Raw genomic sequence first — 18,046 nt, 5'->3', positions numbered from 1 at the left:
TACCAATAATTTCTTCAAACATAAACTTAAGGTATTTTTGATAATTTTAAGTTACCCTAATGTTGGTTATTAATTTGTCTAATAGTGTTGTTGCAAATTAAATTGATATGTACTTTTGAAGCAGATGGTCGGAATCAACAATTTTATTAGCATATTCACTATGCAATTAATAAAACAATACCCATATTATAAAATTAAACAACCAATATAAACATAATAATATATTGTAGAAATATGGTGTTTTGTTTTCTATATCTCTACTAATATATAAAAGCTTGAAGAGTTTGTATGTAAGCATTAATCTCAGGAACAACTAAACTGATTTTGAAAAATCACTAATAATAAGCTATTTTACTCCTAAGTGCATTGTGGTACTTTTTGTTCCGAGGAGACATAAAGCGGTAGTTTTATCTCGAAAAAACATTTACGTGGGGACATCCGTGAGCAAAAGCTAGTGTACTATAAATTTCTAATAAATAGCTTCTAAAAATAGCAGTTAGCTCGCCGTTTTACTGCGAGCGCCTTAACATAACTATAATAATTCCGAAAATTGACTGATCCCTATACGGGAGAAAAAGTTTAGCCCGAGCAAAAACGAGAGTGGTTAAAGGTTAACTACGTATCAAATTCAAAGTTTATTGCACTCCACAATCAATATAAAAGAAGTTACATTTTAATACACGTGACATAATCACGGTTCCTGCCGGGTATGACAAAATTTGAAGAGGGCGAAATTATTTCGACGGTTAAAAGACTAATTCACTTCGACATGTTTTTCGAAAAATTTTAACTATGTTGAAAATAAATAGAAAAAAATGCTGATTTTAAATATGTATGATAGTGTCGCAAAAAAATGTCGCTTATAAATTAGCCTTTCAACCATCGATATAATTAAGGACTAAAGTGTCGTTTGTTGCAAGTTCAAAAAAACAAACATCACAATACAATTTGTAACTGCTTTATTTACTGTAAGATACAATGTTACATTTTGCCAGCCTTAACAAAATGTTTTAACAGAGAAACAAAATTTTACATTTATTATTCTTAATGTTGCCAAATAAAACCTGAATATATAGGTTTAGAATAATTATTTATTATACATCTACAATATACATAATTGAATCATTAAATCTAATATTTAACATTTATACGCCATAACAAATGCAAGCTTTTAGAAACTTGATATTAATTTTTAAACCTATCTCTACATTCTGTTTCATTGACAGATACAAAATAAATTGACCAAGCTACATTTCAAATTGCTCATAAAATATTACTGAAGATAATACAATGGTAACTTCTATTTACTGATTACCATATAAATATTACAGGAACAATTGTATTTGATAAATCATAACAGATTTTAGGCAAAGACATTGATTTCATTACACAATATAACCTCAATATTTGAATAATAAGGAAAAGACTAACAAACATTTCATTTATATATTTATTGACTAGAAACTCTTAGTACCGAGGTGAAAATAACGCTAAAATGAGCCTTAAATATTAATTGGCAAGAAATTCTTACATTAAGGATATGTCAAAGTCGAAGTGAAGTCTTTCATTAGTCAGGACTCAGGTGTTAAATACATGACTCGAGACTTAGTTCGGCGTCTCTACTTCAGGGCTGGACTCTGGAAACAAACAAACAAACAAACATTAATTATGTATACAATGTAGGCTAGAGTTACCATCTACCTCGGTGTACCGGTTTAGAAAGACAGTCCCGGTTATTCTGGTTAGCCTACGAAATGCCCCGAAGCTATAATTAGTAGGAGCAGTGATGGTCAATGCGGATAAGGGCCAGGGGCCTCGCGTAGTGCCTTGGAGCCCTCTCTAAGTTTTTTACGAACGAAACTGTTAAAATCAGGAATGTTGTTTTGCTCCACCCGGGATCTCGCAGTCGCGTGTTTATTTTGCTCGCGTGGGGTCTCGCGCCAGTTTTTGTTTATACCCTGGGTCTCGCGAGATATCATACATTGGGGACAAACACACGGAACCATTACGTATAGTTTATAATAAACTCTAGTGTAGGCCTAGGGCTATTTGTATTTTTCATCTAGTTCTGGATGTTTTAACAAACATCCGAACTAAATATTAAAACAAACATAAAACCTATGTATATTTTGCTAAATTTCTGTTTATCGTGGAAAAATTTGAGGGGGCGCATTATTAAGCCAGGCAGAATATATCGGCTTCTCATCACTAATATACTTTATCTACATCTAAGAATAGCATATAAATATCAGTTTTTTCGATTTCGATTTTCTGTTTATATTATTAGAAAATATTAAAGTCCTTAAGAAAAAAGATAATCTTTTCTGCCAGGAAAGTAATACTTCGTGTAACAAAGTGATGAAGAATCCCGTAAGTTATTACAAGGGTCTCATCTAAAAATTTATAATTATCAATTAACCGCCTTTACATTATTTAATGAGTTTAATTTTACTTCTTTATTCATTCATTGGTTACTTTAAAAGTGTACATTTCTTGAACACAGTTATTTTTTTTAATAATAGGTGTTCCAAATTAAAGCTTAAAAAGTCGTAGCTATCGCTTATACGTCTGTCAAAAGCTCTACTCGCTACGAGCATAGTTTACTGCCAAACACCATACAAACACTGTTGTATTTTGGTTTGAACAACAATAAAAAATTACTATCAAATATATTGTAAGTTATAGCCGATAACAAAAATTAACGATCATAATTGTTACCCTCGTTTGCATGTCAAAATGAACCAATCAGAATAAAGTGTGTTGGACATGCTTGGAGATGAGCTATTTTTATTGGTTTATTTGTATCAGTAATATAGTTATGTTATGAGATAGATTATTTAAATCGCCCATAAAATATTTTATATATTGAATAATATAGGTAATGTATTGGTTGTTCTAAACACACACTTACGCCTTTTTACTCTCCAAGGGGTAGGCAGAGGCGCAACTGGTGCATCCACTTTCCGACGTGTGTATTCCTAATGTGATAGAGAGCGAGCCTATCGCGAGATCTGGCACAAATTTCAGACTCTAGGCTCTTATTGAGTAGAAAATCCCAATTTCACTCGTTCAAACCGAATTGAACCAAAGACCTCAACAGTGTAGTACCATAATACAATTACGCCACCGAGGCTGTCAGAGATATTGGTTTTGGTTACAATGCCTATTCAACGGATCTTTCCATTTTCTCAGCAAATAACGATTTGATCCTTAAATATCGTTTATCTCATCTGATACCTCGTAGAATATCTTAAGGTTTATGTAAGTGTATATTTATACAATACCCTTCACCCTAGAGATTGTCTATCGTTTAATAAACAGACAAACTTTCCCATTCGACTATAGTTACCACTAGTGTCACACGGCCCGCAATTAACGTAGGATAGACGTTATAATGCAAATGTAGGTAGTTGAATAATCTAACAATATATTCAGTGTAGGATAGCTTGGGGAACAAACTAGAATCAACTTGAATGATCACAAATCTACATCTAAAGTATGAGATTGTTTCTAGTAATGAAACTGTGATTGCAGATTCTGATATATATCATCATCATCATCGTCACCAGCCGCGGGATGTCCACTGCTAAATATGGCCCTCGCCAAAATTTTCAGATCAACCTATTTAAAGCGGACCGCTTCCAATGACTTCCTGCGACTTTTATTAGGTATATTTTATATGCTACGTAATTTTCTGGAAAATTACCAAATGATTGATGAAATGATTTAAAACCCCTTGAAGTCTTCATGAAACTGAGACCTAAAATCACTGGTATCATTTTGGACTTATTCTAGTATTTATGTAAAATATCGAATTGTCAATTTAGTTAAACCAATCTCACCATCGATCCATTTCTTCCCGCGCATGCCGAAGAAGCCCATCTGTCCCTTCCTCTTGGGAAACGGTCCGCTCAACAAGAACTTGATCTCCTGCGGGCTGTTCTTCAAGTCTTTCTTGCCTCGCACTCCGATAAACTTGCCACGGAAGCTGAGATCATAAGGCCGCTTATTCTGGATAGACTTCTTGCCACGCACTCCGAAGAATTGGTGAATGTTTGCAGCACGCTTGTCGACTTCATTGGTGATACGCTCTGTCTCTTCACTCGTGTCATTTACTTCAGCTTCGGCCGGACGCTCGAGCTTCTGAAGATATTCGTTCAATATCTCGTTCAGAATCGGGAACTCAGGGTCATTAGTATTTTCATTGGATGTGTAATCTATCTGTCCAATCAAAGATCCGTCTCTTTTCAATACGTATTCGTAATTCTGTGGATAGTAGTTGTTTTCTGGGATCAGGGCCTCTTTCTTTCCCCGCACGCCCATGAATCCCATCGGAGCACGCTTGAAGTAATTCTCAGGGCTCTCCATGAAATCGTAGAAGGTCTTCTTGCCTTTAACTCCGACGAAGAACTGAGGTTTTCGTTTGTAGAACTGCTCGGCGCTGTCGTCGATGTATTTTTTACCGCGCATGCCGACGAAACCTTGGGGCAGCCGCTTGTATAGCTCCTGGCTCGCTATCATTGAAACGAGCTGCAAGCTGATGAATAGGAAGCATGTTCTAAACGCGCCCATTGTTGCTTCTGTAACAATAAAGAGGTCATCATTGTTTTTGATTCCTCAATGAAAATATTTATATTCTTTAGTAAAGGTTTCCAAATAAAAATGATATGTGTAAGCCAGTTTTTAAGACAATTGGGGCAGTTCAACTGAGCTAGTGGAAATTAATGGTCTTCTAATTTTGTCATATAAAATAGAAATGGTTAGAGGACATAATTAGAAGACCAGCAATTCTATAGCAGTCCTCAGGCTCCTTCGGTCTTCCTTAAGCGGTTTTTCGTTCAAATAAATACTTTAAGTGTCTACTGACAAGAATCATGTGTTATAATTAATTAGTGTATATATATATGAATAAAATTTTTAGTAAATTTATTAAAAAAATAATAATAATTCATTGATGATACGCATCTGAAAAGTAATTTGTAATTAATTAATTTGTTACACATTTGACAAAAACATCTCACAAGAAGAATATGTATAAGATAATATTGAATAATGCACAAAGTATGAAATATAATCATTAATAAGAACTACACAATAAGTAACCTTTAACGTAGTATTATCTTGAATAATAAAAGCAGAAGATAATTAAACAAACCAACAACCAGGCACATAACTCAACATAACTATTCCGTGAGGACTTTTTAATACACAAATAAACGGAATATTTCCTAATACAGGACAGTGGCTAAACAAACATAATAGACAAACGAAATATCAGCTGGTCGGGTGTCGTGGCAAATTGTGCAAAATCCCCGAGAGACGCCGATACGGTCAATATCACGCTTAGTGTTTACTTCTGACACCGGTTCCCTAAATATATACATAACGACACGTTATTTCCTTGTATTGTTGCAGTGTTTCTTTTTGCCTAATGGTTTTTCTACAATGTTTAAGTATTAGTCGTTGCTAGGAAGTAATGTGAATAGGTGCTACCGTCTGCTGTTTCAGGTATGTACGTATACAAAGTTGGTTGGACATAAGAAACGCTACGACTACGAAATTGACCCCTAATCTTCATTCCACATACGCCACACACCCGCACACAGCACTGAATTGTGCTATAACAATAATTCCTTATGAAAGAGACGATAGTTATGTTAGCGAATATTTATGTCGCACGTATTTGGGAAATAAATAAAATCTGGTCGCTTTGTGTTTTATATGTCTTTCTTTGTATGCGCATTCATCTAAAATATTTTTTCTAAAATTAGTGTGAATATTATTCACCTTAGTGGGTTCAGGACCTAGAACAGCAAATATTTTCACAAAAAATCCAAGTTTAAGGTTATAGCTTAAGGTCCATTTTCATACATTTTGTTTCACCTTTAATCTGGGTAACTAAACAAGTATTGACAAGTAAAGAATTTAAATTCACGTCTAGTTAGTGATTAGTTCTCGCAGTTGAAAGAAAAACGTAAAAATAATTAATATGCATGGATATTTCGGCCTTTAAAATTTAATATGACGAAATTCCTTAGAGTAGTAATGATGACATTAAGGCGCATAAAATTAAAATCACTTTTTATTGATAATATTATTTTTGTTCGAAACTTGTTTTTTTTTTTTTATTTTACAACTACAGCTCGAGTAAGTAAAGTGTTATCAAAAAGATAAGTTTGTAGTCTCAATTAATGCAATGTTAAAATTACCCTATATATATTTTATATGAGCCACTTACTCGGACGACTTGATACAGCGGTTAGTAAGTTTATATTTCTAAATGTTAACTCGATTTCATTTTGACAGGTTGATTAATTGCTACATAATATATACAACATTGATAACGCTTTATTAAAGTTTGTCATTCTGCGCAGTATTCACAACAGCATTTTTCATACAGTTGGAAATTTCATATCACCGTCCAACAATATAATGCAACAAGTTAAGCTAGTTGTGACAACTTTTTCATTTTAGGGTTCCGTATGTTGTTATGGCACTGGATTTATAATTCGTTTCCTATATTTTTTTATTCATTGTATAAAATTATTTTCAATAAACCTCTTGTGTTTGTGATATTTGGCAAATTACATTGTGTTTGTAATCCTGGATTTATAGAGCAGAAAAGGCATTATTTGTTAAGGCTTCCAACAAAATATCTAAGATTCAACACCTAGAAGGGTTTCTCAGGCAGGGTGTTTATTTAATATAATAATATCAGCCCTGTATTTTATACTGTCCCACTGTTGGGCACGGGTTAAAACAAATTTCAACATGCGTGCAAAAATTACGAACATACTTTTGTGAAAAAGTTTACGTAAGTACATTTGAATATAGCAAATTTATGTGATTTCATCTTAAGTCTTTATATATTTACGTTAAATACCGACTATCACATACAAAAACATTTTCTAAACATAAAAAAATATATTTAAAACCTATCAAAATCTACAGAACCGTCTCAGCGCTCACGCCTGGCCAAATGTTTTACCTCGCGGGTCATATGAATATTGTAACAAGGTTAGAAAACCAACATTGACCTCAGCCCACTGTCACTAGAAAATAATTAAACAACCAGTATACAACGGTTTTTCCACTTAAAGAAAGAGATGGGTGTAGTATGGGCTGGGAGGGAGCGGGACGGAGGATTGCCTAATGAGCGACTGTGTCATCCCTTGTCAACGCTTAAAAGCCATTTAAAAGATGTGTGGAGACAAGTTTTCTTGCGAGCTATTGGGTCTGTAATGGCTTGGTGTTTGTGGTGTGTCAGGTTAGCGAAAATATTTTTATGTAAGGCATTTTTCGATCATTCGAAATGTAATTTTTTTTTTATATTGTAAGTAAATATGTTTTTCTATTTCATTTTTTTTATAATTTGAATGACGAGACAAGATTGCGGTTCGCCTGATGGTAAGCGATAAGACCGCCCATAAACAGTAGTAACATTATTCAACACATTGAATTACAAAGTTTAGTATTCCATAGCGCTCGCCATCCTGAGACATGAGATGTTAAGTCTTATTATCTCCAGTAGTTACACTGGCTACAATGTTCTTGAAACCGGAACACAACAGTGACTAAACCCTGCTGCTCAATATCAGGAAAAGACATTGCCGTGGTACCTACCCAGGCGGACTCTTACAAATACTACCTACCACCAGTAATGTGTCATAGCTTGTTCATATTCTCAAAGCTTATGATACCGACTACATATTTGTACATTTATATTTAACTAGGGACTTTGGGGGTCTATACATCCACCGCACGTTTTACTGGTTAATAAAACTTTTTAATTACTTTTTTCGTCGCTAAACATGTATTTCTCATAACGATAGCGTTAACAATTGTAAAAAGGCATCTTAGCTACGGTCAACGGTATCGACATTTAATACCGCACACTCAGTATACCTATATGATTATTTATACACTCAATGGCGAAGGGTCCATAAAACCATATAGCTACCCTTTCGTAATATGCTTAACCAAAGCATCAAAATATTTTATATTATTATCAAATAAATAATTAATATATATAGCATAGTGGGCTATCTGATGTCAAAATTAATGTTGAATTACTCTTCGGAAAATGTCACCCTTCGCTACTGACTCGTATAATACACTAATGTATCCTTGAATTATCAATTAGGACGAAACAAGTTGTCTCTCAATGTGTGTGTGTGTCGCTCTCTCTCTCTCTCTCTCTCTCTTTCTCTCTTTTTCTCTCTCTCTCTCTCTCTGTGTGTGTGTATGCGTGTTGTAGTCTGAGCTTAGCATTACCATTTAAAAAAAACAGAAATCTAAAAATGCCAAACAATACCTTTCTTCTCACTATAGCAGTAAACATCAATTTACATTCCAAAACACTCGAACAAAACCAATGCTCTAAAAGCGAAGGCAAGTGCAGTGGCGTCGAGGCGACCGCAGAACGTCGAAAATTCATTCCCCTCCATTAACAAGGGCGAAATATTGCGTTTGCGACGTCAGGCTCGGCCTAGCGACAAGTATGGTGCTACGATCATTTGATACAACGTGGGAACACCGAATAGCCGAAGAATTTTTCGACTTTCGACTTTAATAAACGGGTGATTGTTCAGTAATAGGCAGTAAAAGTATTTGTAATTTGAATCTTATTTCTATACAAATGAGGCTGCTAAGTGCGCGATTAATATCATGACCATAGTGTTTATTTATTTATTATTTATTGTTATAAGTAAATACAATTTTATGTTCTTATGTACTAGTACCATGCCCTACAAAACTATTTGCGCAGTTTGTCTGCAGAAACATAACGAGCCTCTAACTAATTAATAACATTACCATACTTTCAAATCAATGTACGTACAATAATAGTACCTAATAAATGCTATGTAAGTTATTGAACATGTATATTTATAATAATCTGTCAAACTTTCCTTCATTCGACTCAGTTCTAATAAGCATTGGCAACTTATTTAGGAGGTATGGAATACGCTTCTTAAGGGTTCTGTCACCATAATAATTTTTAACCCTTGGCACATTAAATTTACCAGTGCATACCGACCTCGTTCTGTACTTATGCGATACCAGAGTTTTGTACTCCTGGCTACCATGATCCTTTCTTAGCACTAAATATTGTTGTGTATAGTAAGGTCCTTTTCATTGTACACCGCGAGTCGTCTAAACGTATAATTGTTTGATGTTATCGTCAGAACCTAGTTAACCTTCGTTCCTAGGATGGTTTGGCGGCTAGTTGTGAATTTTTTATACAAAACTACACTTTTGGGAAATGAATGTAGACACGCTATAAAACTATGGAATATGAAACTATTTTGATATTTTATTTATGTCCATGGCAATTGGTATGAGTACGCGTAACATTTACCAAAATAAGTAAATTAATTAAAGAATATATTTAAATAATTATAATGTGATCGTAAAATGAGGTGATATCCGTTTTCATAACGATAATGGCTGATTAAACTATTGTTACTAAATAGACTTTTAATATCTGTTATATTATTATTTCGTAAAACCGACAAGTCTGAGAAGTTCTCTATAAGAATTTCGAAGGTGTGTGAAGTCTACCAATCCGCACTAGGCCAGCGTGGTGGACTAAGGCCTAACCCCTCACAGTAGTAGAGGAGGCCCGTGCCAGCAGAGGGCAAGTATATAATACAGGGCTGATATTATTATTATTATATAACCGACAAAACCATAGTCAATTAAATAATAATTATTTTAGATTCTGTTTAATACAGTCTCCTAATCAAAATAAAATTACGAAGATGAATTCATATTTGAATGTTATGAAAGAACACTAATAAAAATTATAACAAAAGTATTACAAATGTATTAAAACAATTCCGCTTAAGACGTCAAAGTGAAAAAACGTCAATTATTGTTTCCACGTCGTCTCTACCCTCACTTGGCGCTCATTAAAATCCTCAAACCTTACCGGCCCTATAACTACGGGTAATCGATTTCTTTTCAATTTTCGACTTTGGATGAACGCTTTGTGTCCCTTGGCCTTTGTCGAAAAGATTGTCACATTTAAAAAAAGAACGTGGACAATGCTTTGAGAAAAGGGTTTGAGATTGTTTCAACAGATGTCGTTGAAGGAAAGAAATGAGTATAAAAGAATTAAGATTACCTCCTTAATTGATTTTTCATAGAAAATAATTTTGGATAATTAAAACTTTAGATAGTATAAGCAGAAAGTCCTTGGTAAAGGTATACATTCCTAACTGAGGATTCTCTGTATCTATTGTTATGTAAATCTTTAAAATATTTTAACTTCCATAATTCTTACGCCCTAATCTGTCAATGCTTGTCAATTTTATATGTAAGTACACAAATTTCACTCTACCGTTATCTCGCTCTCTCTCTTCCAAGGTATGGATCCCATATCACTGGTCAGTCAGCTTTCCTCATATTTCTTTTCCATTTCCCTCTATCCATGATGTCTTCGGTAACCTGACATTCTCCCATATCCCTCATCACTACATTCTTCCACCTTGGTCTGCCTCTGGTTCTTCGGCCAGGAATGGTTAGTTGCAATGCCAAGTTTCCTACGTAATAAGGTGTCATCCTCTTCACCTGGCTATCATCGCAGCCTGCACTGCATTTATCGGTGATTTCGCGCACACCCAGGCTACCACTATACCGTTATCTGTTATGCATAATCTCAAAAAACATTTACCGAATATAATAAATCGAATACTCTGATTGATAACTATTATTTTTAACAACGAACGAATTCATTTCCGTGGGATATTTCCGTCCTGCCATTTTCATTGTAGATCGGGCGTGTTATGCAAAGTGGTGTAAGATAAGTTTGTTACATTTTTATATCAGATTGTGTATTCCCTGATGTATCCATTATAGGTATATTATTTATATTTTTCGATGTGGATATATATTTTAAATATATTAAATATGATTATTAGGTTAGAACCTTGACTGCCTCCGTGGCCTAGTTGTATTACGATACGTCTGTAATGATGAGGTCTTGGGTTCGATTCCCGGGTCGGGAAAAGTGATTATTGGTTTTCCATTCTATATCACCCAGGAGTCTGGAATTTGTGCCCGATAAGGCGATAGGCTCGCCTTCTATCATATCATGGGACGGAATCCACACGGCGGAAACTGGGTGCATCAGTTGCGCCTCTGCCTACCCTTTCAATGATAACAGACGTATGTGTGCCTAAGTGTGTGTGTATTTTAAAATATCAGATTTATACAATTTATTCTTCTTTCTTCCCTGCCAGCCCGAGCTAGCTTCTTTGTTTACTAAGTATATTTTTCATTTATTTTATTTTCAATATAAATTGTCTTTGTTTATATAAGCTAATTTAATTAAGTAATAATTAAATATTCTCATGTACCTTGACTTATAAGTGCAACTATGTTCGCCTACGTGATGAATAAAGCATTTTATTATTCACTATAATTATAATATATGAACTTAATATATTTACGGCATGTTTAGAAAACTCCACATGCCTAGATTTTTATCATTATACATACTAAATATCACAATTGGGCTCCAAAGAATTCTACAATAAATACGTTCACAAAAGAGAATCTTCAAAGCCCGAAAACTGGAACTTCCGGCACAGAGCCGTATCTCTCCATATTTATATAGCTCCAAACGGAAACATTTATTCGAAAATATTTTTGCTTATATTTCATTCGAATCTTTTTTTACCCCTTTTATGTAAAATGAGTCATTGTTAAAATAAAATGTTGTACTTAACATGTATTTATATAATATCTTTTCATAATAAAATGAATGTCTTTAGTACCATTTTAGACCGGTACATAATTTCTCTTTTTATAAAATAATGAATGTCTTTTTCTGAGACCCTTGTTAACAAAATGTTTACGATTTATAATATAAAATACCTCCAAAATATTATTTTTTATTTTCCGACTTACACTAGTTGTTCATAACGGGGGTAGAGTTAACTACATTTGATCAGAGGTGATTGCACGCACATGGTCCGTTCGCAAAAAGTTTTTCATTACACACAAAGCTTTTCCACCACTGTTTCGTCACGAATTGCAATGATGTTACTATAGTTTGATATTTTATATAATCACGCCTTCCATTTTCAAGGGTAGGTAAAGGCGAAACTAGTTGCCATGAAATAGGAGCCTATCCTAATATCGTACACAAACTCAGATCCTGGACCCTTAGAATATGGCAAACACGGCACACAAGAGTTCGTGACATTTTAGTTGTGATTGGTTGGGGACTATTACAATCATCACAAACGACACGCACCTTCGCTTCGTGTTTGTTATCCCATATTCTGAGGATCTGAGCAACTTACTTGTGTACTTCAAATGAAAGCCGCGGATAGTATCCACGGTCTTCCTTCACTGCCACTGAAATTATGAGGTGATCTGTTTTCCTTTTTTGTATTGTACCAAAAAAAAGTAATACTATCACCGTTCATTCCATACAGCATCCATTTCCATCGATTGTTAGATGTAGATATTTTCCAGATTGCACCTTGACAATCCACAATCTTCTATGCCTACATATTTTACCATTATAAAATAATACGTGTTTCCCGCTTAGCCTTTCCCGCTACTAAAATCCCTAAATCATTGTTGCAATCCTAAAGCCGTCTATGAAATGTCAGCGCAATCTAGTTCATCTAATTAAGAAATTAATTTTTTAGGAGAGAATTACCCGAATAAAAAAGTAACCTATATGTTATTCCACGACACGACGTATCTGTGTGACAAATTTCATCCAAATCCGATCGCTGCATTAACAACTAAAACATACAAATATTAGACATTGCCACAGACGTTTGCATTTAAATATAAATAAATCGTACCTATTATATGGCGATAGGCTCGCCCCCTATCACATCATGGGACGGAACACAGTTGGCGAAAAGTGGCTGCCTTGGTTGCGCCTCTACATACCCCTTCGGGGATAAATGCGTGATGTTGTGTGTGTGTGTGTACCTATTATACAATCTACTCGATCCCAGTCAGAGAATTAAATTCGAATTCCATCTAATTGCCATTAAACCAATGACGAAATCAAATATTTACACTCTGAATACATTCATACGACTCTACGTAGAGTTGTCATCGCGGTTAGCTTCGCAAGTCGTTTGCAAACATGTTGAAATGTGAAAAGTTTACGTTTAAACCTCTCCATATCGCTAACTAGCCAGAGACGGATCCAGGGAAGTTTTTAAATATATTATAGTAATGGGTCATTGGGTTGGCACGGACTCTAATTTGCATTTTTGTGCATTAATAAAGCATGAGATTTTAATAATATATTAATATGCACTAGGTCTCAAAAATCTCTCCCCTACCAATCTACTATAGCTTTAATTTTTTTAAAACAGTCTTATCAACCCAATGTTGAAGGCTATTTATTTAAATTTATACTCAGTTATGAAGTTTGCAGTGACGAAAGATGACATTGCCGAAAACGAATCTGACACAACACATAAAAAAAATAAAAATAATAAAATAAATAAAATGCTTTATTCATCATGTAGGCGAACATAGTTGCACTTATGATAAGTCAAGGTACATGAGAATATTTAATTATCACTTAATTAAATTAGCTTATATAAACAAAGACATAAAAGCGGCGATAGCCTAGTTGGTTGTAGATCGGACTGCCGAGAGGAATGTCCGCAGGTTCAAATCCCAAGGGCACACACCTCTGACTTTTCTAAAAATCATGTGTGTATTGTTTGTGAATTTATCGTTCGCTTTAACGGTGAAGGAAAACATCGTGAGGAAACCTGCACATCTGAGAAGTTCTCTATAGGAATTTCGAAGGTGTGTGAAGTCTACCAATCCGCACCAGGCCAGCGTGGTGGACTAAGGCCTAATCCCTCTCAGTAGTAGAGGAGGCCCGTGCTCAACAGTGAGCAAGTATATAATACAGGGCTGATATTATTAAACAAAGACAATTTATATTGAAAATAAAATAAATGAAAAATATAGTAAACAGAAGCCAGCTCGGGCTGGCAGGGAAGAAGATCGTATTTATGTATATAGGTTCATACATACGATCTGCAAATCGTTCTAATGATAATTATATTCTACATAAAGAGAAGGAGACAGAAATCGAGTAGGTTTGTATATAATATGGACCTTTCGCCACTGGAAGTTTGTATCCTGATTCCGTGCTATGCTTTAAAACTATATTAGCTGCAATAGATTTTTATTACTTTACCTATAACTGTAAAAAATTGCTAACGATACAAAAATTGTTTACAACCACGTAATTGAAAATTGCTTGTCATTTAATTCGTAGTATCTTTATAGTATTATTGAATTTATTGTAAAAGATGTGCGCAAATATTAGTGTAACTGAAGTTTTTTTTTTTACTAATTGTACCAGAAGTTGCGCATGCTTGCATCTTTTTTTTATTATTACTTCTTTCACGAGACGATGTTATTGTTATTGTCATAAAGGCCTTTCCCACTAAAATAGTCAGCTAGATAGTGTAGTTCTTGACCAATATTAATAAGCGTACAGATAAGGCGACAATATTGACAAGGCTGAATAATATAATACTAATAACAATATTTCCTTTACACAGTAATATAAAATAGTTAGTGTTTACACCGAAATTTATAAGCTATCTTTAACAGAGGAGCAAACTACTGCTATGTTGGTGGTAGGATATATTTTATATCCGCCCAGATAGCGACCACCGTACACAAGGTGTTAAAATCCGACATAATGGCCCACGTAAGTGTGTAGCGTTCAGGATCAGCCTGTGCATATCAGGTTCCAATAGGCCGGCATAATTATGTCGATTGCGCGGGGTAAGTATCTTTCGTCAGTCGACATTCCTGGACCCCACCACACTTAGATACCATTAGGTGCAGTGCGTAGTGTGTTGTTTAATTTTAATAGCCATTATTATTGTTTGAAATGAAAATTTGAGTTAGGGAAATAGCAAGCAATATCTATTAGAAATAAGTGTTACCTTTAGCTGTCACTTGCCAAGGGAAGGAAATCTTGATTCAAATTTTAATTATCTTTAACACTTGACCCGTTAAATAAAGAACTAGATCTCAAATCGTTGAACAGTTTATTTTTAGAATTGAATGTCTTCGATTGTGCGATAAATAATCAATTTAAATTCATCTAGAGACGCCAAAAGAGGTCCGTTTAGCTCCCAATGGGCGATATGAACGAGTGACCCGCGAAAGAGCTTTATATGAGAACGGAAATTGGTACCTCACTGATCTACTTGGTTATTTCAGATGGGGATATATTAAAATAAATCTTGCACTATTAGAAAATGAGATTCTTGCCAGTGTACACACTATAATGACTTAACATCACGTGTCTCAGGATGACGAGCGCAGTGGAATGCGAATCAATACTTTATTGTGTAAAGTATTGGATGGTATTTCTACTGTTTATGGGAGGACGTATTGTACCATCAGGCGAACGTCAAGCTCGTCTCGTCATTCAAACCAATAAAAAAATTAATTAGAGCATTTGTCCTCTATACTGCTCCGTATTAGCCCAGCGTGGTGGACTAAAACTTAAACTCTCTCAGTAGTAAGAACTCGTACTTAACAATGAGACAGTATATACAGGTCTGATATTATTTCATTCATACGCCCAATCTTAGTAGCCAAATATTTCAATATAAAATATAATCAACATATTTAAATATTTTGCATGTTTGAAAACAAAACGCAAATTGCTGCAGGAAATTGATTTGATATGAGGTTTGTTGAACTGTTGTAAAATGAACGCGAAATATCATGAATGTATTTTGTGGAAAAATATAATGTATTCGCTTAAATTTAATTCTAGAATACGTTATACTGTCACTATTATTTAGTATAGTAGTATTATTACAAGCCATCTCCGATTTCTACAAGTATTGATCTTTATTTACAACCGTTCTCATTTGATGACCTTTTCTTACAACTTTGCCTATGTATGTCCCTTCTGCTTTATATAATAAGACACCAAAGCTACTGAATAGATTCTCATACGGTTTTCACCAATAGACAAAATTCAAGAGGAATTTAAAGTTTATGACACAAAATAATTTATTTTAATCTATAAATGTTAAACATTATTTTAAATTCAGTCGAAATATACGACAGCAATAATGTAGGCGTATGCTCTACTATCCGTGCGAAGTCGGTGCGGGTTGCTAATAAAAAATATATATATATAAAATATATACTAAGGACGACAAGTTAACAGTTTCTGTAAAACGCATTCAAATAAATTCTGTCAATAAAAGAATTCTCAAAATCAGCAGCTCTAACGATCGCTCCACAAACAACGTCTCAAACATAAATAAATCCGCAAAGCGAACTTAAATAAAAACTTTAATACGTTTACACAAAACTGTCGAGTGATATAAAACTAGCGTTTGCATAAACAGTAGCGAAAAACCAGCGAAAAGCTTTAAAGAAAATTGCAATAATGCGTCGGATGGGGCCGGAGTGGTACTCGAATGTGCGCCCGCCGATTACGTTACCTTCTCATATTAAACTTGACGTTATGAGCGCGGCTGCTATTTTTGTACGCGGGGTGTTTGCACGTGTATTTTTCTGTCTTAGAATTTGATTTGTTAAGGTGTTACTTCTGCTTGCTATTTCGGGTGCAACTTTAAAAGTAGTAAATGAATATTGTTTGGCTTTTAAACATGTAGGTTATCGATATCGGCAAAAAGTTATATCATTTTTAAATATTTGGCATAGTAAAAAATAAATTACAAATACCTTTTTATAAATCCCAAGCGATCACATAATTTCTATAGCTGACATTTGCGTCTAAGTTCATATAAATTCAGCTGTAAAAATCAAGAAAGTCTGATGCTGTCTGTAGATTGGTGACGTAGAAAATAAAACATATATGTAAACTAAGCCCATTAACAATAATACTACTTAGATTTTGACTGGCTGGTAGGTCGCTCAAGTGTGAGAGTACGCCTGGGTAGGCACCACCACATTCTTTATTTCTGCTGCCAAGCAGCAATGTGTAGTCACTGCTGTGTTCCGATTCGAAGGATATTGTAGCCAGTGTAACTACTGGACATAATAAGACTTAACATCTCATGTCTTTGAATGACGAGCGCAGTGAAATACTGAACAATACCTTGTAATTCTTGGTGTTGGATAATGTTTCTACTGTTTATGGGCGGTCGTATCGCTTACCATCAGGCGAACGGCAAGTTCGTCTCGTCATTCAAAGCAATAAAAAAAATAAACAAATAGTAAACAAAATTGACCTTTATCGTTAACCAATGTAGTCGCGATTACAAGTTACAACTAGCGGTCACTGTGACCATGGCATATTGTTAAATCATAAAAGCACTTTGTACAGTCCATTCAGCAAATCCCTTGTTATCGTAATCCTACACTTTGATAGTGTACGTATAGCGCATAGCTTTCAATCTGTTGATAAGAAACATTACATGCCTATAAAACTAATTTGCTGGTAAAATATAACAATTTATGGGTATCATCGTGTTTTTTATATAATTTTCTACCGAGTAAAATAAATGGATATTTGAAAAAAAATTTATAATTGTAAAATTTGGGTAGATATTGTAACTTTGACTTTTCGGATGACCAACACCTTAGTATGCCTAGTAACCACGAACGCTGTTTTCAAAACGTCAGAAAGAAATAAAAAACCGCGATATAAACCGTCAAATAGTTTTATTTTATTGTCTAAGATTCGCGAAAACATAAGATATCATTATTTTCTTAGTGGTAGAATATTTGTATCCCCTGGATAGCAATCACAATACATAAAGTGTAAGTCCGCTACATTGGCTCACGTAAAAATGCCACCTTCTAGGATCAGCTTATGTATATCTAGTTTTAAACAGACCATAATTGTGTCGAAATTTTCGACAATCCATACTTTATTTAGATCCGCACTTACAATAAGGTGCAGTGAAGTCACATTCCCGGTATAGAAAAGCTATCAGTTGTTTTAGCAACTGTCACAAGTTGCTTCTGACAATGTGTTGCGCTGAACGGTAAATAGGGATTACATTTCGTGTCAGCTTTTGTACATTTGCTT

General features: G+C 34.5%; 1 protein-coding gene across 1 annotated transcript; it reads right to left on the bottom strand.

The window, feature by feature from the left end:
- Nucleotides 1–942: 942 nt before the first annotated feature.
- Nucleotides 943–4,580, bottom strand: LOC115455967 (tachykinins). Its single transcript, XM_030184807.2, has 2 exons — nucleotides 3,843–4,580; nucleotides 943–1,637 (listed from the first exon to the last, which is right to left on the bottom strand). Exons 1-2 carry the CDS (start codon nucleotides 4,570–4,572, stop codon nucleotides 1,606–1,608), a joined length of 762 nt encoding a protein of 253 aa, XP_030040667.1. The 5' UTR covers nucleotides 4,573–4,580; the 3' UTR covers nucleotides 943–1,605.
- Between the last annotated feature and the right edge of the window lie 13,466 nt (nucleotides 4,581–18,046).

Source organism: Manduca sexta, chromosome 6 (assembly GCF_014839805.1).
Source record: "Manduca sexta isolate Smith_Timp_Sample1 chromosome 6, JHU_Msex_v1.0, whole genome shotgun sequence".
Lineage (NCBI taxonomy): Eukaryota > Metazoa > Arthropoda > Insecta > Lepidoptera > Sphingidae > Manduca > Manduca sexta.
Note: the sequence above shows the minus strand (reverse complement) of the source record. Positions and strands in the feature narration are given on the sequence as shown.

Coding starts and splice junctions, on each gene's coding strand:
- LOC115455967 (XM_030184807.2), bottom strand. CDS start 4,572: ATGGGCGCGTTTAGAACATGCTTCCTATTCATCAGCTTGCAGCTCGTT. Junction 1,638..3,842: donor CGGGAAGAAATGGATCGATG/GTGAGATTGGTT, acceptor GTTTGTTTCCAG/AGTCCAGCCCTGAAGTAGAG.